We start from the raw sequence: 21,709 nt of genomic DNA on the forward strand, positions 1-21,709 counted from the left end.
AATTTTTCACAGTTGTTTCACAATCACATAAATAAGAATCAATAAATTAAAAAATCAGATTAAATAAAGTCTCTATGTGCAGTTTAGTGATATCACTACGTGGCGGTGTCCTAAAGAAGTCTTTTTAAAATGAATCTGTTTTCCGAGAGCGGTATTTCTGTTTCTGCCATGCAGACACGGCCCAGCAGTGAAACCTTTTCTTTTTGTTTCTGTTTCTGCAGTTCATGGCTCATCTCTGTCTTTGGTGTCCAGCACTTCGTCCATTTACTCCACGGTGAGTTTACGCTCCAGAACTAGTGTGAAATTTTCTCGTATTTTTATGTTCCTGAAGGCAACGATTCTCCCTGTCACATATATTTTACCTTTTTACTTTTACTAACTTCACTCTGAACTCCAGTGCCATCAGAGCTGAACATAATTTTACATCTAGCTGCTTTCTTAAGGCGTTAATAAAAAATAAACTAATTTAATTACGAGAAGAAAATCATAATATTACAAGAATAGTCGTACAAAAATAAAGTCATAAAAAGTAAGTTTTAACATAATTATTTATTCTTTAACATTATAATTTTATTCTATTAATATTGCAACTTTATTCTTGTAATAATATGATTTTAGTCTCATATGAGTTTATTGTTGTAATTTTATAAATGTATTGTCATAAGAGTTTTATTGTTGATATATAATGACTTTATTCTCATAATTTTATTATTTTTATTGTCTTTCTGTGGCTGTAATACCCTGTTGAACCCAAAAATGACCAAAGCAGGAATTATTTTTGCAGTTATTCATGTGGAAACAGCTTCAGTTCATTTAAATATTAAAGTTCATCAGTCAGCTCAAACAGATATGCGACTCACWCATCCTGAAAGGAAAAGGTTTAGTCGTGGGCACACAGAGTAACAGGGAACAACCCACATGTGCACACAGAAAGTGAAGCTCCTCCTCCCGTCTCTGGGTTTGTTCGCTCACCTGAGCAGGTGTAGCTCAGAGCCTCTCAGACTGGCTTTGACCCTCAGAGCCTGAAAGTTACAGGCTGGAAATCAGAGCGGAGCCAAAATGATGGCGACTCTATCTCTGACGGGAACCGTCCCGGTCTGGCAGCAAACGGTAGGAAACAGGAGCAGAGTGTTCCGGTTTCTGATTTTATGGAGCGTGAGTCAGAGGCAGGTTATTTTCTGGCTCTGAAGTTTCTTTGAGATAAGATTTATGTGCTGTAATCTGCTTCTGATAGAACCGAGTGGTGATGTTTTTGTGTTACAGTGAGTCGCTTCAGGACAAACTGCTGTGTGTTTCTAGRATCAGGTGGTTGCACTACAAAAACACAAAATCTCACCCAGTATTTTTGTGTTGCTTCTACTGCAAATATCCAAGACGAAACTAACTTACATGTAACTTTTAATCCAGATGTAAGAGCTTGTTTTAAGTAATTCATTCCTTAAAATTGATCAAAAGTACAAATCCAATTGGCAGATTATTTCAGTTATAACAGAGAGAAAAGATCTTATTATATTTGAAACAAGATACAGTGGAACTGTATCGACATTAAGGTATCATTTACTTAAAACAAGCTCATATATCTTACTGAAAATATACTTTTAACCTTGTTTTGTCTTATTCAGGTGTAATAAGATATTTGCACTGGAAAGTAGATCAAAAATAGTTCAGATTTTGTTTTTTTGCAGTCACATCACATCAAAATGATGTGAACCACATCATTTTGTGAACATAAAGGCCTGTTGAAATAAGTTGCTATTTTTGCATTAGAGTGCTGTTTCTGTGTTTTCTCTGCGTCTCCAGGACAAACTTCTGTGTTTGCGTTTCTAGGATCAGCTGGTTGTGTGCCTGCGTGTGTTTTTGAGTCTCTTTGCAAACCACATGCCACCGTCCAGATGTGCTAATGCTAGCTGCTCAGACTCTGCTGGGAAAGCTGCTACAGTGGGTTGTTTCAGCAGAGAAGGAAAAAAAAAGTCAAACTCACCTTAAATTTAGCGGCAAACCTTAAATGAGAAACCCGTTGTTATCATCTATAAATACAAGTTCAGGTGCAGCCGGGTTTATATGTAAATGTGGGTGTTGCATGTGTCAGTGTTTTGGTGACCAGCATCAGGGCGTGTTGCGTTCGTGCGAGCTAGCGTTTGTTTTCTGTGCTCTGTATGTCTATTTACCACCTATTTCTTTTTGTTTTTGGCTATTGTTCCATTTTGACAATGAGACTCAACACACACGGTGAAATGCCTTCAGGAGGAAATCTCTGCTTCCCAGACATATTACACCAGACAATACGCTCCACAGTTTATAAAGCTCGTCTCCAAGGAGCTAATAAATCAAACGGGAGTCAGGAAATGTGCGGTCTGACCCGCGGCAGGTTGAAGACTCTAATGGTTTTCTCTTCTTCTGCTGTTTGTTTTTCAGAACGAGGAGAAGTCTCAGTCGGAGGTGAGCATCAGCACGCCCACAGCGCTCACAGTCTCTTTCATTTTCTGCGTTCACTAGCTGGACTTGTTGGAACATGGGCATGTTTTCACAGTTGTATCCAGTTACACATGTAGCCACTTTGTGACTGACCTTCTTAACCCACTGAACACATGTACACTGCAAAACACAGAAGAACAATCTCCACTGGCAGATTGTTTCAAATATGGGAAAAATGTCTTATCAAATCTAGTAYGTTTTCATAAATATTAAGGAATTATTGGCTTAAAATAGCTCCTATATCTTGCTGGAAAGTTACTTATAAGTTAGTTTTTATTTTTTCAAGTGCACTCAGATATTTGCAGTAGAAACGAGGCTGTAATTACTTGGTAAGATTTTGTGTTTTTGCAGTGAACTCAGAACAAATTGTTCAGATCAGGGATCCTCCCCTGTTTGTGGCTGCAGTGTTTTCCTCATTATGCGTCTGGTTGCGTGTTTGATGTCTTTGTCTCGACCCCGCAGATCCGAAAACTTCGCCGGGAGCTGGATGCCTCCCAGGAGAAGGTTTCCGCCCTCACGACACAGCTGAGCGCCAATGTAAGTGAACAAGAACGTGGTGGAAAACCTAAATCGCACACCTGTACGAGATGAGCCCGGATTTTAAAAGTGACTCTCTTTATAATCAATAAGTTTGCCTTCTTTATATTTGTTAGATTTCTAGTAGACACATTTAAAAATACTAAAACAGATGTTTTAAACTGTAAATTTAAGTGCAAAACTGAAATAGAAAAGGCCAAATTTACTCTTCTAAAGGATTTACTGATATAAATCCTTCTATTGTATCTGAATTTCCTTTTGTTTGTTATTTGTAGCTTATTTTTAAATACAAATCCACCTCTTTTCAGACTTTGTCTTTTAAGTCTTCACAAAGTGGAGAAAATTTGCCTCCATCACGCACTGAAACACAAGTACTTACTAATCCCTTACAGAAAGATGGCACCGCGTTCTTTACCCTCAAAAGGTATAATTTGACTACTGGCAGAGCCATCAGAGAATCTCTTAAAGCATCTCTAGACACGAACGTTTCTGCCTGCCTCCTGCCGCTGTTGCACAAGTCCTGCCACGCTCTGCTGGTAATCGGCTCCTAGAGTGCGGCTCTCCTCTGGATTAAAGATATGGAAGGAAGGTTGTTGGAAAACAGCAGGTACTCAAGTCCCGGCACACAGCCGGTAGATTTAAAGCAAAGATTTTACAGCAAGTGACGCCTCCATACGAGCAGGAGAGATGCAGAGAGAGAGAGAGACAAAAAAATTATTGAAATATTTAACGGTGTGTCACAGGCTGATGAATTATCTGAGCGCACCTTGATGCCCCTGAGGCAGAAAAATTAAGCTTCTGCTGGAAAAAGACCAAACGTGGACATGCAAATCAGTCGGCACAGGATCACACCTAGAGGAGGAGTTTGTTCACTCTGTGCGATTAAAGGGGAATTATGGTGCTAAATTCACATCTTGCACGTTTTTGTACTTCCATTTGGATCTATAATGCTTCTAAAATCAGCTGAATGAGCTGAGGAAGACTGAAAAACAACCAAGTCAATTCTGCAATATGCTAATGCTTTTTGGTGTTTGGAAAATGAGCCTTTTTAAAAACCTCCGGAATGTAATGTCAAAAATGTGCCAGCCCAATGTGTTACCAAGCAACCCCGGAAGCCCAGACCGTTACCTAGCAACCCTGGAAGCCCAGGCCGTTACCTAGCAACCCTGGAAGCCCAGCCTGTTACCTAGCAACCCCTTCAAAGATCTATTGAACATGTTTTGTTTAGCTCATAAACCTTTCTTAACCTGTTCAAGGAAGCATAATAATCACTTTTAAACCAACACACTTACCTGGGTTTTTCCAAAAGTAATTCCAGTTTGTCATATCTCAAAGCAGATATGCATCATTCTAGCTGTACCCTCATATATATTGATATTTCACCCTCATGGAATGATTTTGTGATGCTGGAAGGGTCAGATTGAGTTACAGTAGAAAACCATCGGACACATCTTGGACTCGGTGTGACTTTAGATGAATGAGTTGTGTCAGCTCCAGGCTCAGCAGTTTGGTGTTGATGTTTTGTAATGTGATCATAAGCAGCTGGTCATTTATCACAGGATGTTATTTTTTGGTGATTGTTTGGGTTTTGTTACATTCTGTTGACGTCATGTTTGAGCTTCAGCCTCAAGGTTACAGCGGTTAGCTCAACTGTGCCTGTATTTTCTTGACCCATCCAATTCAGCTGCTCAGATTTGGATTGCTTTTGATTCCTTATTGCTTTATAAATCAAACACTAATTTGGAAACTAATTGGTTTTGTACAACATAATTTAGCCATTAATCACTCCACAAAGGGCAAACAAGAGGAGAAATTGCCAGGATATATAACGTGGCCAGATCTGCCAAGTAAACATCAAAACTAGCTAAAAATGTTGCTGTTTTGAGGAAAATAAGATTTTTTTTTCTGAACCACAAATCATTGTTTATTTTATATACACAGCTTTCTAGTGCAAATAACTTAGTACACTTGAAATAAGACAAGACTAACTTAAATAAGATGTAGGAATTTGTTTTAAGTGAATAATTCCTTAATATTGATGAAAAAGTTTTAGTTCTACTGGCAGATTATTTCACTTATAAGATGAGAAAGATGTCTTGCTTTAAGTGAAAAAAATCAGCTTTTTTATGAATAATAAGGAATTATTTACATAATACAAGCTGCTATATGTCATTTAAAAATACTTTTAAGTTAGTGTTGCCTCATGTATCAAGTGTAATAAGATATTTTCACTAGAAAACTAGACGGAAAATCCTTGGTAAAATGTTGTGTTTTTGCAGTGTACGTTGATTTGTATGAGAGGTTCAGGGAACAATAAGACTTTTTATCTCCTTCCTGCTTCTTTTTGAACAAATTATGTAAAACTGCATGTCAGTTGTTTATTTGTCCTCTTTTCTKTTTTTTTTTTTTTTTTTTTTTTACTTTTTGTCTGAAATAAATAAAGGTGTATTTTTATTTAACAGAATTTTCCTGCTAAAAATTAATCTAAAACCTGTTGGTTTGCTCCACAGGCTCACCTGGTTGCAGCGTTTGAACAGAGTCTGGGCAACATGACCATCAGGCTGAAGAGTCTGACTCTGACTGCAGAGCAGAAGGTGAAAACCTTTCCTCCTGTCACACCAAGCCGATGACTTCTCCGGTTTAACTTCCTCTAATCCTGGTTTCTGTGCAGGACTCTGAGCTGAACGAGCTGAGGAAGACCATCGAGCTGCTGAAGAAGCAGAACGCTGTTGCTCAGGCGGCCATTAACGGAGTCATCAACACACCTGAGCTTGTACCCAAAGCAGATCGGACAGGTAAAAACAAAACGCTGAGGCTCAATGTTTAGATTTGTGTATTTTAATTGGTTCCAGATGTGACTTAATGGGATTATTTTCGGTAAACAAATAGACGCACTACTGGACTGCAGAAAGAGACGTTAATCTGTTTACTGCATTTATCTTGACGTTTTAACATCACTTAGCATGTTGTCAGCAAAAACAGAATTTTTTACCTTGTATGTTTTGTCTATTTTAGTGCAAATATCTTACTACACTCGAAATAAGAAACAAACGAACCTTCAAGTAACTTTTAATAAAATATAGGAGCTGGTTTTAAGTCAATAATTCATTAATATTGATTAAAAAAAATACTTGTTCCATTGGCAGATTATTTTTACTTCTAACAAGGATTATAAGGGAAATAATCTGATAATGGAACCAATACTTTTAAAAAATCAATATGAAGGAATTATTTGCTTAAGATGAGCTCATATATTTAGCTGAAAAGTCACTTGTAAGTTAGTTTTGTCTTATTTTTAGTCAACTAAGATATTTGCACTTTAAAATAGAGTAAAATTACCTGGTAAGGTTTTCTGTTTTTGCAGTGTACAACTGTTTATCACAGCGTGATGAAATAATTTCTGACCCAAAAACGTTACATATGTTTGAGTGGATAAATGACGAGAAAAAATGGACAAATGAAATACAAATATAGTTTCTTCCTAATTTGGTAATAATTAGCAAAAAACTGAACATGTATCTGCAGCCATAAAGCCAGGTGGTAAACTGAGCTATCAGAAATTAAGTGTTTAAATAGTTAGAAAAATGTATTCTTGCCTGCTTTCTGCAGTGACACTGATTGACAAATCCTTCTCTAGAAACAAAAATCCCAAATGTTGAGCTAATTTGAAAGGTGTTTAAATGCAAACGTCCCTCATTTCTTCTCAGCTGGCAGTAATGGTACGATGCTGCAGCAGCACCAGCAGCAGCAGCTGCAGCAGCAGCCAGACCTGCGCATCAGGCGGCAGCACTCCTCCGACAGCGTCAGCAGCGTCGCCAGCGCCACCAGCCACTCCAGCGTGGGATCCAACATGGACGCAGACGCAAAGAACAAGAAGAAGAACAAGAAGAACTGGGTAAGAGTCTGGAGATTTACAAACGGATCTCAATAAATTAGGATGGAAAGTTTATCTGTTTCATAAATAAATTAGGGATGCACCGATCCGCTTTTTTCACTTATGACATCAATACAGATATCTATGATGGAATATTAGGGCAACTGGAGAAAAAAGCACATTTCTGTCAAAAACTCAGAAATTTTGGGATTAATACGTTTTTAGAAAAAAACTTGAAAATTTCAGTTTTAAATTTTTTTCTTTGACTTTTTAGTCTCAGACGTTTCCAAGTTTGTTTGTTTTTTCTTTAAAAAATTCAGTTTTTGACTAGTAAATTTTTGTCTTTTCAAGTTCAGGAATATACCATGTTTTTTTTTCCCCGAAAATTTCTGAAATTAATCTCAAAATTAATTGGTGGGAATTTTCTCCTTTTTCTTTTTCTATCTAAAATGGTTCTCGCTGATCTGATAGAAAATAAGAGCTAAATTGACTTAAAATGTTTCTTATTTCTAAATATTTAATGAATTAGACATTTATTTTGTAACTCTGCACCAGTAGCTTCTAAATCCTGGTCAAACATGTAAAAACCAATTTAACTTAATTAATCAGTCAGTGCAACCAGGAGGATAACAGCCAATGCAGAGTAAAATAATAAATAAACTGAAATGGACAAAAACAAAATGTTGACTACTTTAGTCAAATATGTAAAAAATATAAACTGCAACAAACATTTTTCCAAATGGTTCAAAAAGTGCAATTATGAATTATAAATATGATGTAAAATAAATAATAAAGCATCAGAATCGGATTTGTGCGTCTCTAATGTAAATTTATTACTTTCCGAGTGTAATTTCTGTTTATGTTGATTCTGGGTTACAAATTTTGAAAATCCCACAATCATCAAAATAAACAGAAACAAATATTTGAATTGTATCAAATTCTATAATGAATCGGCAATTAAATGATCCTTCCAGAGATGAACCTTTAAATATTATAAACCTAAAGCCAGATGAATTCATTCTGCACTGATTCAGAATTTCAGGACTTTTTACTGTTTTTCTGCTGAACTTCCTGTTCGGTGTCACATGTTTCTGGGTTTCTCTCCTTCAGCCGTCTTTTTCTGGGGATAAGGTGAAAACGCCAGACGTAGCTCCATGTAGTCCTGTAACGTCCTGCTAAAAGGTTTGATTTGGTGTTTTTACTGCCCAAAACATGCTTTAAATCGGTAAATGAAGTAAATCACCAAATCAATGTTGACTAGATGGTTGGCGCTAACATTTAGAAAAACAGCAACTTAACACTTAAACTTTTCTCCTCCTCCTCCTCCTCCTCCTTTTTCTTCTTTTCTTTTTTTGCGATCAAAAGGCACTTTTGTGCACCGCTGGACAAATCCAGGATGATGATGATGATGTATGCAACTTATTTTTATTTTCAACCTTTAGCACTGCAAAAACATAACATCTTACCAATTTTTTTTAGTTTCTGGTACAATTGTTTTAATACACTTGAAATATCACAAAACTAACTTACAAGTAACTTTCCGGCTTGTTTTAAGTCTATAACTCCTCAATATTTATTAAAAAGTACATTTTCCACTGGCAGATTATTTCACTTTGAACATTTTTACCATGTTAAAAGTGAAATAATCTGAATGTGAAACTTTTAAGGAATTATTAACTTTAAACAAGCTCCTCTAGCTTGTCAAAAAGTTACTTGTAATTTATTCCAAGTGTACAAAGGTGTTTGCTCTGAAAAAAAAAAGGCTAAAATACTTGGTAAGATTTAGTGTTTTTGCAGTGTACTTCCTCATCCCTATAGGTTCACTGTAAAGAGACATTTTATCAGTAAACATTCCTCTTTTAGGTCATACACTGAAAAAACACAAAATTGTACCAAGTATGTTTGTTTCATTTCTAGTGCAAAGATCTTAGCACCCTTAAAAAAATGACTAAAATGTCTTACAAGTAACGTTTTAGAAATTATAGGTGCTTGATCTAGGTCAATAATTTCTTTATATTGATAGAAAAGTACAAGTTCTGCGTGCAGATTATTTTATTTATAACGTGAAATAATCTGCCAGTGGAACTAGAACTTTTTCATCAATATTAAGGAATTGTTTACTTAAAACAGGCAGTTATATCTTGCTGAAAAGTTAGTTATAAGTTAGTTTTGCATTATTTCAGGTGTATTTGCATTGGGAATGAGACTTGGTTAGATTTTCTGTTTTTGCAGTGTAGAGACAGAACTTGATCTCCTTCCTGTATGTGGGTGTGTGTGGGTGTGTTTTTGTCGGCGGCTCCTGGCTGCAGGTGTTGCTCATAGGTGTGTAATGTTGAGCACGTAGGGGCTCCGTGTCGTGGGGGGTCTCTAGCAGCCTCCATGTTTCAAGGTCGTTGGTGGCTTTCGACCTTGTAGGAATGTCTAGCTGAATCTTTGTCCCTCCGTGGACAAACACGAACCGCATGAACATGTGCTGTTTTGTCTCCCTGTCTTCCTCTGCTTCGCTTCGTGCGGCAGGTCTACGAGGTAAGGGCGGTGTGCTGACAGAAACCAGAGTCTAACCCCGGCACCTCCTCTAGGTTACTAACCACACTCCTTTTCTTTTCCCGATTGGTCCGTTTTTCCTTCTGAACGGTTCTTATGACACTTGAGCTGGCTCGCCGGTTCACACTCCTGCTGAATGAATGCATTTATTGGTTCTGCTGGTAAAGATGTGTAAAAAAGTGTTGAGACAAATTGTACTTATTTTTGCAGAAACATAATCTCAATGTGGAATATGTAGAAAACCGAAACGTTTAATTTGAGTGAAGTAGTAATTTACTATCATCAGTGGCCTCGTATTTTAGCTTAACTTGGCTAAAGTGAATCTCTAGTATGTTAAGTTTTTATGAAAAGCTTTATTCAAACACCAAATCTTACCAAGTATTTATGTTCTAGTTTAATATCCTCAATATTCATTTTTTTAAAAGTACAATTTCAACTGGAAGTTTTTTTTACTTTAAACCTTTTTCCTGTGTTACAGGTGAAAATAATCTGTGAAACTTGTACTTTTTAAAAAAATCAACATTAAGGAATTATTTAATTAAATCAAACTCATACATTTGCTGAAAAATTACTTATGAATTTGTTTTGTCTTATTTCAAGAGTACTAAAATATTTGCACCAGAAACTAAACAAAGAATTTGGTAAGATTTTGTGTTTTTGAATTAAACTTTTTTTTTTTTTTTTGGAGGGATTTTTAGAAATGAAAAGTACAAACATAAGTATAAGCAAATGAAGAATTGAAGGTTCCTAGAAAAACAAGGAAGCAAAGCGTGAAAATAATATTGGTTGCTATGGTTACCAGTGAGTTTGTTGCAAACATTTTTTCCCTCCACACAGTAAATACATCCAAATTAAACGTGAGATTTCACTACATTCTTCGACCTGAACTTGTTTTACACATTATTTCCAGTGGTGCCCATGGATGTAACTGGCACTGTGTGAATAATTGAGCATCTTTTGCTGCAAATGTTTCAAAGTTTCTCAAACTGCTTTATCTGCAGCAGTTAAACATTAAAATGTTTTCAAAACGCTCAAAGTCAGTCATAAGACTTTCCACCTGCGATTCCTTTTCTCCCGAGGCCTTTGTTTAATTGTCTGCAGCCGTTATCCCCGCCACGTCTTCCTCTTCCTCTTCCTCTAACGTTGACATTTCGACCTCGCCGTCTTACCTTCCATATTTTTTTTTTATTTTTTTTTACAGCTGCGCAGCTCCTTTAAACAAGCGTTCACCAAGAAGAAATCTCCCAAATCCGCCTCGTCTCACTCAGACATCGAGGAAATGACGGACTCTTCCCTGCCATCCTCCCCCAAACTGCCTCACAACGGCACTTCGGCCTCCAGCCACATCCTCAGGAACACACACTCCAACACCCTGTAAGTTTGGTGATCAACCGGTGTAAATATTGAAGCTTTCCACAGCTGGACTCACCTGAAGTCTTGAAAAATCCTCCCAGAAAAGGCGAAAATTGTGGACATTCAGAAAGTTGCATTTCTTCTTAAAAAATGTTAATTTGATGGATTGATTGTTCAATTAATTTCATTTTAATTGGATACAACATGACGCATATGTTGAGTTTATTTCTTAGATTGCAAAAACACAAAAGTATTTTTGTCTAGTTTCCGATGGAAAGATCTTAGTACACTTGAAATAAAACTAACCTGACTTATAAGTACATTTCCAGCAAGAAATATGAGCTTTTTTAAGTCAATAACTCTTAATATTGATTTTAAAAAGTACTATTTATAAGTGAAGTAATCTGCCAGTGGAACAAGATATTTTAACTTATAAAATGGGAAACGTGTCGTGTTCCACTGGCAGATTATTTCACTTTTAAATATCACCTTTTAAATCAACATTAGAGTTTTTTTAAACTTAAAATAAGCTCCTGTTTCTTTCTGAAAAGTTACCTTTAAGTTCGTTTTGTCTTATTTCAAATGCAAAATAAAGTAGATAAAAAATAAGATTCTGTTTTTTCAGTATAACTGGATGTGAATCGATAAGTGAGGTTGATATTGGGAGTCAGTATTGATACATTTCTTATCGATTCCCACCGCTAAGTAAATATGCAAAACTTGTTAAAGGTGGAGTTTCTGAATGATCTCAACCGGTTTGTGTTTTTGCAGATTGTCGGAGTGTTTGGACAGCGAGGCCGAGACGGTGATGCAGCTGCGGAGTGAACTCAGGGAAAAGGAGATGAAGCTGACCGATATCCGCCTGGARGCCCTCAGCTCGGCGCATCAGCTGGACCAGCTGCGGGAGGCCATGAACCGCATGCAGGTCCGCTGACCCACAGAACCCCAACAGACTGAAACCTTGCTATTTCCCTGCCGGTTAACGTTTTCTGACTGTGGTTTGGACAGCTGGAGATTGAGAAGCTGAAGTCGGAGAATGACCGCCTGAAGCTGGAGAGTCAGGGCAGCAGGACGGGATCGCAGGCGTCCATCTCGGCGTCTCCTCCGCCTCACACCCAAAGCCAGAGCGCGGGCCCCGCCGCGGGCCTGTCCCAGCACAGCCTCAACCTCACCACCAGCGAGTCGACCAGTCTGGGTGAGACGCACGGCCTGGAAAACATGTCTACATATTTTGTGGTGCTGGTGTATGGAAGAGCATTAGAGCCTCTGAAAAAAAATCATTCTGACTCAAGTTAGAATTCTGGGAAAAACTTTGAGAGACAAAATTCTGAGATTAAAGTGAGAAATTTTGAGAAAAAAAGTAAAAAAAAAAAAAAATGTTGTAGAAAGAAGCCAGATTTCTACGGAGCCCCTAAGGGGACATGGAGAAAAAAAAAAAAAAGGAAAGAAATCCCGACTTATTATCTCGAAAGTCGGAATCTCGAGATAATAAGTCGGGATTTCTTTCCTCTTTTTTTTTCTCCATGTCCCCTTAGGGGCTCCGTAGATAGAAATAAAATTTTAAAAAGTCAGAATTTTGATATAAAATAAAGTCAGAATTCTAAAGAAAAAATGTTAGAATTCTGAGAATAAATTCAAAATTCTGAGAAAAAAAATAATTCTGGGTTTAAAATCAAGATTTTTACATTTTTTTAGTAACTCAAAATTCTGAGATTAAAGTTGCAATTCTGAGAAAAAACATTTAAAATTCTGAGAAAACCATTTGAATTTTGAGGAAAAAGTCACCGTACTATTGTGTGTACAAGCAATTCTGTTTCTGAAGAATAAGCCACATGGAACATTTTAAATATCCAAAATAAAATACAAAACAATAATAATTAAAATGGATTATGGAATCTTTGCAACCAAAATTGCATTAAAAAAAATTGAAATTTTTCAGCTTCAGCATAAAAAAACAGGCAAAATGGCAGAACTGTTGTAAAAAGAAAAAAAAAGAAAACTAACTACTGTGTTAAATGTTTTCAGGGTTTTTCAAAATGGCGGCTTTTCAATGGTATTAAATGGGACAATTTCTAACTATAGTTGTTCAACGGGAAATTATCATTTTAATTTATTATGTGATTAATTGATTTATCACTTACTGTGACAGGCCTTTGAACTAAATAAAACAAAACCATATTTCATTTCTCTTCCTGCCAGATATGCTGCTGGAAGACACGGGTGGAGAAGGTGGGATGAGGAAGGAGGGTCGACACGTAAAGATCGTCGTCAGCCTCGACGAGGAGATCAAATGGGGGGAGGTGAGACCCGCGTTACGACCCGCGTGGCGTAAAAAGCACGTCGGCCTCTCAGAGTCTGACAGCTGCTTGTGTTTTTAAGGAGGGTCAATCTCGCCACTTCCTGATTGGTTGCATCGGAGTGAGCGGCAAAACGAAGTGGGATGTTTTGGATGGAGTGGTCCGACGCCTCTTTAAGGTAAATAAACATGTTTATGTCCTGCAAAAACACAATATCCAAGTTTTTTTGGGCTAGTTTCTAATGCAAATATCTCAGTACAATTTAAATAAGACAAATCTAACTGGATTTAAAGTGACAGGAAGCCCTAAAACATATCCTAGCATAATACGCCACCGCTAGCTCTGATCCATTGTTGCACATCAACACTTTTATCTACAAACTGGTCCTTTAATCTTCTGCAGGAGTACATCACCCATGTTGACCCGGTGAGCCAGCTCGGCCTGAGCACAGACAGCGTTCAGGGTTACAACATCGGTGAAATCCATCGGCCCAGCAGCTCCAGTACGGCCAGTACGCCTGAGCTGCTGCCCTGCGGCTACCTGGTGGGAGACAACACCATCAACATCCAGCTCAAAGGTACCACAGCCTGCACACTGCAAAAACACAAACTCTCACCAAGTGTTTTTATTCTGGTTTCAATGCAAATATCTTAGCAGTCTTGAGAAGAGAGAAAACTATCTGGTTCCACTTGTAAGAAGACGTTTTCGCGTGTTATCGTTGATTAAAAAGGCTCATGTTGTGTTTGTGTGTAGGTGCGAGCAGTGAAAACGTCGACTCTCTCGTGTTTGACACGTTGATCCCGAAGCCGATGCTGCAGCGCTACGTCTCCCTGCTCCGGGAGCACAGACGGGTCATCCTGTCCGGGCCGAGCGGCACCGGGAAGACCTACCTGGCCAATCAGCTGGCGCGACACCTTCTGCTCCTCGAGGGCCGACCTCTGACCCCGAACGCTGTCGTCACTTTCAACGTGGATCACAAGTCCAGCAAGGTAAAAAGGATGCACAGTTTGTGTATTTTTCAGTTGCCCAGACAGTTAATATTACAGAAAACATTCCTGGCGACTCTGAAGTCAAACTGTGGAGCTTAAACAAAAACTTTATTTCTTAAGGAACTTCGTCAGTACCTGTCAGGATTAGCACAGCAATGCAACAGTGTTTCTGGGGAAGACAGCCCCCTGGTGGTCATTCTGGACAACCTGCACCACGTCAGCTCTCTGGGAGAAATCTTTAACGGCCTCTTCAACTGCAACTACCAGCACTGGTCAGTTCAGCTTCATCTAACCTATAGTAACGCACTTTGATGAAAAGTTACTTATAAATTAGTTTTGTCTTATTTCAATTGTGCTAAGATATTTGCACTGCAAACTAGATCAAAAATACTCGGTAGGATTTTATGTTTTTGCAGTGTTGTGAGTAAAATCAGTAAATTTTTTGCTCCTTTCAGCCCTTACATTATCGGCACCATGAGCCAAGCCACATCTTCAGCTCCAAACCTGCAGCTTCATCATAACTTCAGGTATATTTCCAAACTACTAGTGAGATCCTCCTTCCACTGAACATTCACTTTACACTGAGCGCTCATGCTGTATGTTCTCCACGAAGGTGGGTCCTGTGTGCCAACCACACTGAGCCAGTAAAGGGATTCCTCGGTCGCTACCTGAGGAGGAAGCTAATAGAGATGGAGATCGGCAGCCGGACCCGAAACGCAGAGCTGGTGAAGATCATGGACTGGGTGCCGCGGGTTTGGCACCATCTGAACCGCTTCCTGGAGACTCACAGCTCCTCTGACGTCACAATCGGTGAGAAGGAGCTCAGGTGGCACTGCAAAACAAAAAGTCTTACCAAGGATTTCGGTTAATACACTTGAAATACAAGAAAACGAACTTACAGGTAACTTTTCAGCAATATATAGGCGCTGGTTTAAATAAATATTTCATTAATACTGATGAAAAAGCTCTAGTTCGAGTGGGAGATTATTTCACTTATAACAAGATATTTTCCCATGTTATGAGTGAAATAATCTGCCAATGGAACTGGTCGTTTTTCCTCAATATTAAGCAAATATCCACCTAAAATAAACTCGTATATCTTGCTGAAAAGCTACTTATTAGCTACAGTTGGCTAATTTCAAGAGTACTAAAGTATTTGCATCAAAAACTAAACCGAGTTTACATGGTAAAATGTCGTGTTTTTGTGGAGAAATGTCTTGGAACAAAGCTTGGGTTGCTAGGTAACGGGCTGGACTTTGCTGGGGTTGCTAGGTAACGGGCTGACTTTGCTGGGGTTGCTAGGTAACGGGCTTGGCTTTGCTGGGGTTGCTAGGTAACGGACTGGGCTTTGCTGGGGTTGCTAGGTAACAGGCTGGGCTTTGCTGGGGTTGCTAGGTAACGGGCTGGGCTTTGCTGGGGTTGCTAGGTAACGGGCTGGGTTTTGCTGGGGTTGCTAGGTAACGGGCTTGGCTTTGCTGGGGTTGCTAGGTAACGGGCTTGGCTTTGCTGGGGTGCAAGTATCTTAGTAAACTTGAGTTAAGATAAACTAACTTACAAGTAACTTTTCAGCAAGATAGTAAATAATATGCAAATATAACAAAAAAAAAATCTTAATATTGATGATAAATTATTAGTTATGAGTGAAATAATCTACCAGTGGAACTTGTACTTTTTCATCAATATTAAGACATTATTTACTTAAAACAAGTTATGTTAGTGTTTTTTCAAGTGTATTAAAATATTTTCATAAAGGGGAGCTGCGGTGGCGCTGGGGTTAAGCACAACCCACGTAAGGAGGCTTTAGTCCTCGACATGGCCGTCGCAGGTTCGATTCCCGGCCTCGTGACCCTTTGCCATGCCTTCCCTCTCTCTCATTACCCCCCTGTTCTGCCCTCACACCTTCAAATAAAGGCCACTAGAGTAAAAAAAAGATGTTTTCACTAGAAATTAGACAGCAATACTTGGTAAGATTCAGTGTTTTTGCAGTAATAGATTGGAGGCAGAACTGGGTGTTTATGTTTTGGTTCTGTGGACTGCAGGACCCCGCCTCTTTCTGTCATGCCCCATGGATGTGGAGGGATCCAGGGTTTGGTTCACCGACCTGTGGAATTACTCCATCATCCCCTACATGCTGGAGGCCGTACGCGAAGGACTGCAGGTAGCAGGGCTGGAAGGCTCATCTTTACAGAACAATCAACATTTTCTGGTTGTTTCTATCTGATTCTACTGTTATTATTTAAATATACTTATGTTTTTTGCACTGCCTTCAAGAGTTGCTATTGATTTTTTAAATTAGTTTTTTTTAATGGAACTTAATTGATGGAAAAGCACAAGTTCTTCTTACTTGAAATTGTCCAATCTGAACTAATAATCACCATTTTAGAAGCTTTTCCTCAGATTCTCCTTGTGACTGTTTGGTTTTTCCGTGCAGCTGTACGGCCGCAGGGCAGCGTGGGAGGATCCAGCAGCCTGGGTGATCGACTCGTACCCCTGGTCATCCACGCCACCTCCAGGCGACTGGCCACCGCTGCTGCAGCTCCGTCCTGAAGACGTCGGCTTCGACGGCTACTCTGCACCGAGAGAAGGAGTCCGGAAAGAGCCGCCGCAAAGCGACAGCGATGCAGATCCACTGGTGAGCAAGAGCAACAGTGTTTAACGTCAGATTAAAGTGGACAAAGTACTCAACTACAAGTGAAAGCTGCACATAAAGTTTACTCAAGTTAAACTTTTGAAAATGCTAAAAGGTTCAAAAGTACAAATAATATTTTCTAATATCAGTACAATGCTGTTTGCTAAATCATCTGACGTTTTGGCAACAGATGATTTTTTTGTTGTAGAACCTGCAACAAAAATTTTACATCGACTGCAATGCAATAAAAAATGACATTATTCCTTTTTTATTGCCCCCATTCCAAAAAAAAAGTGAAACTTTTTTCTACGACAGTGGCCATAATAGATAAAAAATAAATAATTAATTTCTGCCAAAAAATGCAATTAATCTCAGAATTTTTTTTACAAAAAACATGGAAATTTCTTATTTAGAAAAGTCAAAAATGTTAAAATTTTTGACTTTTGAAACTTAGAAATTTCCAGTTTTCTTTTTTCTAAAATATTTCTGGTTAATCTAATTCTTGATCTGCAGTTGGAGCCTCATGGAAAGATCATCCGAAGGGCCACATGTGGCCCCCGAGCCACACTTTGGACACCTCTGAGTTAAAGCTCCTCATTGTTCTTCTCGTTCTTCCAGCTGACTTTTGTTTCTGTCTGCAGATGAATATGCTGATGCGCCTGAAGGAAGCGGCGACGTCATCGAGCCCGCAGAGCTACGACAGCGACTCCAACAGCAACAGTCACCATGACGACATCCTCGACTCGTCGCTGGAGTCGACCTTATGACATCGCAGAAGCACAAAAGCTTGACTATTTCTACTCCGTTCTCACCGTGATGAGAACTTCCTGGCACAAAATGCAGCCACGTTTTTCTGGGTGCAGGTAACCCAAAAAAAAAAAGACGAGTTTCTTCAGCACTGCCGTGATTTTTTTTTTATTTTTTCCTTCACCGCTGTGGCCCTTGGTTCCTCTGTCAGGAGTCTGATGTCTGCTTCARCAGAAAGTAGAAGCACACAGCCTGTGCCTGTTGATGAGGCGTCCCTGTTACCATCATCATGAGTCAACAGTTTACTTTTAACACCAGCCAAGTGATCGGCATCCTCCACCGTGCTGCAGCGCACCGGACCCGCCTGCAGGTGGCGATCCAACCCATGCTCTCTTGCACTGTGAGCCAGAGCAGCGACCCRCTGCTGGACGATGAACAATCGGCTCATCCTCTGCAGACCAACTCGTCTGAGTGACTGCTGGATAAAACCAGCCAAAGTGAATTTTCAGTTCAAAACACAATATCTTCTTTCTGAAAATACACTGCAAAAAAGTTTATTTTTGGATTAGTTTTTAGTAATAAGACAAAACTAACAGAGGAGCTTATTTTAAGCAAATAAYTCCTGATTATTGATTTWAAAAAGTACTAGTTCCACTGGMAGATTATTTCTCTTACATCCTGGGATGAGAACAAATGGGCTGAGAATCAACACATATGTGCTACTATGAACTATCAATTCTTAATAATACRTCTTATTGTTTTATGATCTAAACTATTACACAACATGCATTCTTATAATTAAGCCTGATAAGTTTTTCTGAGTAACATTTGAATTTTTGTTACATATATCAACAGATTCCTATAGCCATYCCTTAAATACAGATATTAGGAAAATATATTTGTAACATATTGTATATTTTGGCTATTTGACCAGATCCTAATTAGACACAGATTTATTTATTTATTTTTTTTACATATTTCTATAGTAAAGACAGGAAAAATGGAGCAGAAAATGTGTCAGATTTACTCTAAAACTTGAATGAAAAATGTAGTTTTTTTCATATTTTTGTACATCAGTGGTTCTTGAGAATAGGGACAAAATGGGTTTTAATTTTCCCATATTTTTATTTTTTTTGTTATTTCTCAACCTTATGTATGCAAATATGACAAATAATGTTTTGGAAATGTWAAGATGCTGAGGTACAGGCTCCCAGTTGCAACATTTTTTTAAAAATTACATTTTTAATCGACCTGACCCAGAACTTTGTCATCACCATCTGACAAAAATAAATATAAAATAATTTTTTAATGACCCTATTAGTGATATTTTTACTCATTTTACAGACAAATGCTTCTCAAGAAACAAAATGAATATTATTTAAAACAAAAAACAACAAAAAGTCCATCTGACGGAGTTGACACAGAACTGAAGGTGGTGACAAACTAGTGAGTAAAATGAAAAACGTCATACATGTGAAGTAATGCAATTAATGTAAAATACATTAAAATGAATTATTTGCACATTTAAGTGAGATTTGACAACAATTTCACTGAAAGAGTCACAAAAACTCTGATGGAGTTTACATCTGACGGAGTTGACAAAATGCCAAACTACCTCAATTTATATGATGTTATTCTGAAGGAGGCCATATTGTAGCTCATCAGGTCCATGAAATCTTTACATTTTACCAAAATTAAGCTTTTATTTCACAAAATTTTATCAAAGTTTTGTAAATTGTCAGTTATGGTGTTGACACATCATCGTTGTGACAAACAACTCTGGAATAAAAAGAAAAAAAACTAAAGAATAACTTAAGCTAACCAGAGCTAACTAGCCCTCTTAGCAAAGGAAGAGAAAGGAAGTGGTCATGGGGTCCTCAGAAGTTCTGGTGCCCCCCAATAATGCCTGATTTTTTTTCATGTCTGACAGTGTTGACAAAAACTAGGGACAAATTTCAATGGAGTTGGAAAATATATAAAAATGATTTCTAATTCAATTTATTGATACCTTTATAATTATTTATATGACTACTTATACTTAATTGTCATTATATATAATTTTAGTATTTCTTTAATTGTTTTAAACTATTATAATGAATTGAGTTCTGCTCCTGGACACGGGCTTTTACAGGCATCATCCACCGACTACAATGTTTAAAATAAAAAAATATTCAGCAAATATCATGACCCAGGTTAGTTTAGTCAGATATTTGAAAAAATTATATTTTGTTTATATTTTACTCACATTTTGTGCTTTATCCATAGGACCTGTTTTGTCCCTRTTCTCAAGAATCACTGACTTCTATTTGGGTTTCTACTGCTAACAAAAACAACCCAAACTCTTAAAAACCCACCCAGCCATTTTTTGACAATATTTTAATGTTTTTTTGTGTGTGTTTTTTAGTGTCTGGAAAATTAACTGTTTCAAAAACCTCCAAAATGTAGGTAACAGGCTGTCTAAAATCAGCCTGTTACCTAGCAACCCCAGTGGAACGCCAGCCTGTTACCTAGCTACCCAAACTGAGACACATTTAAAATACATTTTATTTGTATAAGTTTCTAAACACAGAAAATTACAAGTAGAACTCCTAAGTACATCAAACAAAACATAAAAGAAGAACACTTAAATACATAGTATGTTAAAAAATAAACTAAACTAAAACAGAACAACAGTCATACAGTACAAGCTGTACAATGACTGCTGGAAAAAACAAGTGTTGTTGAAACCACTTTCTGCATTCTTATTGGCTGTGCAGGAGGCTCTACTTCTGCTTTTCAAAGAACTGCAGACTAAAATCTCAACATTTAAGATTGATTTTGTGGCAGAAATGTATCAAACATGTTTTTTATCGCCTATCGACCGATCCTAACCTGTTCAAGGAAGCATCAGAGGTGACTTTGAAGCTGGAATTCACTTTGGAGGGATTTGTCCTTTAAATGCTGCTGSYTGAGATGAYCTGTGTCCTGATCTCTTCTCTAATTCATCGCTTCTTTCTTTGAGCCCTCTGATCTCTCTTCGCACATTTGGCCCATGCAGGCTTTTGTAGCACAAATCTCCTTTTGGTGCTGGACTGAGTTCCAACAAACAATGCCTTACTCTTTGCTACCAGACTACGTGCATTAGCTGATTTTGTTTGTTTTTGTTTGTTTTGTTTTTTTTTGTCTGAATGGCTGTAAAACGTAACAGGGCTCCAAAAGTCGAGCTCTCCTCGAGCGGCTGCAGTTATCGAGGAGCGCCGTCGACCTCTCATATCAATCACCGTTGCCGTGGGAACGTTCAATAGATGCGAATCAGAAGCAGTACTTTTGAATTAAAGATCTATTTTTTGTTTGTTGCTCTTTTTGCATGAGTGATTTGACAARATTGTAAATATGAACTGCAAGAAAGAAAAATATTTCAGTGTGTTTTGGTGCTTAAGATCAGAACCTGTCGGTGACTGAGGCAAGTAAAAGACTTGATTTTATACCTCATCTCCCATATTTTTTTTTTCTTCATTGTTTTGTTCTGACTATGAACAAAACTCAGACATGTTGAACTAGTTTTAAAGCTGCTTTGTTTATATAAAAAAATATACGTAAGAGGTTATTAATATAAAAGGTACGTGTGAAAAATGAGTAAAAATGGTTTGGCATGTTTATAACTTTAAAACCTTCTCTTTTCCCCCTTAGACCTCCCAGCCTGCCTTCAGAGAGGTTTAAAGCCAGAGAATTAAAGTCCATCGTTTCAATATTTTACTCTCCGATCCTATGCAACATTTAATCCAGAAATGAAAACTGAACATGTGTTTGTCCCCCAGGTTGAAGATGTTTTGCATGGCACCAGCTTTGTGGCCAGCGTTCTACGACAGCATATCATGACCATGGCAGATAAAAAGGAGTAAATTTCTGCCAAAAAAAACCCTCTGAAATTTTCCAGTTAATCTCTAAAAATTTCTAGAAAAAATTGGGAAATTTCCGAAAAAATCAAAAATTTGCAAAAGAAATCTCAGAAATTTTCTAGTAAATTTAAAAAAAATTCTGAGTTTCAAGTTGAATAGTTGTAAGAAAAAGATTTAATTAATCTCAGAAAATGTCAAAACTTTGTGAGAAAGAGAAGTTGAGGTTGCTGTCAGACGTTTTCTAGAAAAAAAAACGAGATTTTTTTTTTTCTATAAAATTTTTGACTTTTGGAGCTCAAAAATTCCCCTGCAAATTTTTCAGTTTCAAGTCAAAAATTTGCAAAGAAAAAACTACAAAGTTGAGACTAATCTCAGAAATTGAAAAG

At 37.8% G+C, this 21,709-nt stretch overlaps 1 protein-coding gene across 13 annotated transcripts in view; it reads left to right on the forward strand.

Annotated features, from left to right (window-relative positions):
- nav2a (neuron navigator 2a) overlaps positions 1 to 17,579 on the forward strand; it is a 131,037-nt gene extending 113,458 nt beyond the window's left edge. For 7 of the 13 annotated variants that reach the window (XM_008405957.2, XM_017304056.1, XM_017304059.1 and 4 more), the window contains 22 exons: positions 222 to 274; positions 2,416 to 2,439; positions 2,938 to 3,012; positions 5,523 to 5,606; positions 5,684 to 5,807; positions 6,720 to 6,907; positions 7,997 to 8,017; positions 8,252 to 8,296; positions 9,404 to 9,412; positions 10,632 to 10,804; positions 11,555 to 11,708; positions 11,792 to 11,978; positions 12,983 to 13,083; positions 13,163 to 13,258; positions 13,483 to 13,657; positions 13,834 to 14,069; positions 14,190 to 14,341; positions 14,525 to 14,596; positions 14,683 to 14,879; positions 16,109 to 16,227; positions 16,501 to 16,701; positions 17,340 to 17,579. In XM_008405957.2, coding sequence (XP_008404179.1) covers positions 222 to 274; positions 2,416 to 2,439; positions 2,938 to 3,012; positions 5,523 to 5,606; positions 5,684 to 5,807; positions 6,720 to 6,907; positions 7,997 to 8,017; positions 8,252 to 8,296; positions 9,404 to 9,412; positions 10,632 to 10,804; positions 11,555 to 11,708; positions 11,792 to 11,978; positions 12,983 to 13,083; positions 13,163 to 13,258; positions 13,483 to 13,657; positions 13,834 to 14,069; positions 14,190 to 14,341; positions 14,525 to 14,596; positions 14,683 to 14,879; positions 16,109 to 16,227; positions 16,501 to 16,701; positions 17,340 to 17,465 — 2,612 coding nt within the window. In that variant the 3' untranslated portion in view covers positions 17,466 to 17,579. The remainder of the gene's footprint in view (positions 1 to 221; positions 275 to 2,415; positions 2,440 to 2,937; positions 3,013 to 5,522; positions 5,607 to 5,683; positions 5,808 to 6,719; positions 6,908 to 7,996; positions 8,018 to 8,251; positions 8,297 to 9,403; positions 9,413 to 10,631; positions 10,805 to 11,554; positions 11,709 to 11,791; positions 11,979 to 12,982; positions 13,084 to 13,162; positions 13,259 to 13,482; positions 13,658 to 13,833; positions 14,070 to 14,189; positions 14,342 to 14,524; positions 14,597 to 14,682; positions 14,880 to 16,108; positions 16,228 to 16,500; positions 16,702 to 17,339) is intronic. The other 6 variants (XM_008405962.2, XM_008405967.2, XM_008405965.2 and 3 more) reach the window with 4 other exon arrangements.
- The last annotated feature ends 4,130 nt before the right edge of the window (positions 17,580 to 21,709 follow it).

Source organism: Poecilia reticulata, linkage group LG3 (assembly GCF_000633615.1).
Source record: "Poecilia reticulata strain Guanapo linkage group LG3, Guppy_female_1.0+MT, whole genome shotgun sequence".
NCBI classification, from domain to species: domain Eukaryota; kingdom Metazoa; phylum Chordata; class Actinopteri; order Cyprinodontiformes; family Poeciliidae; genus Poecilia; species Poecilia reticulata.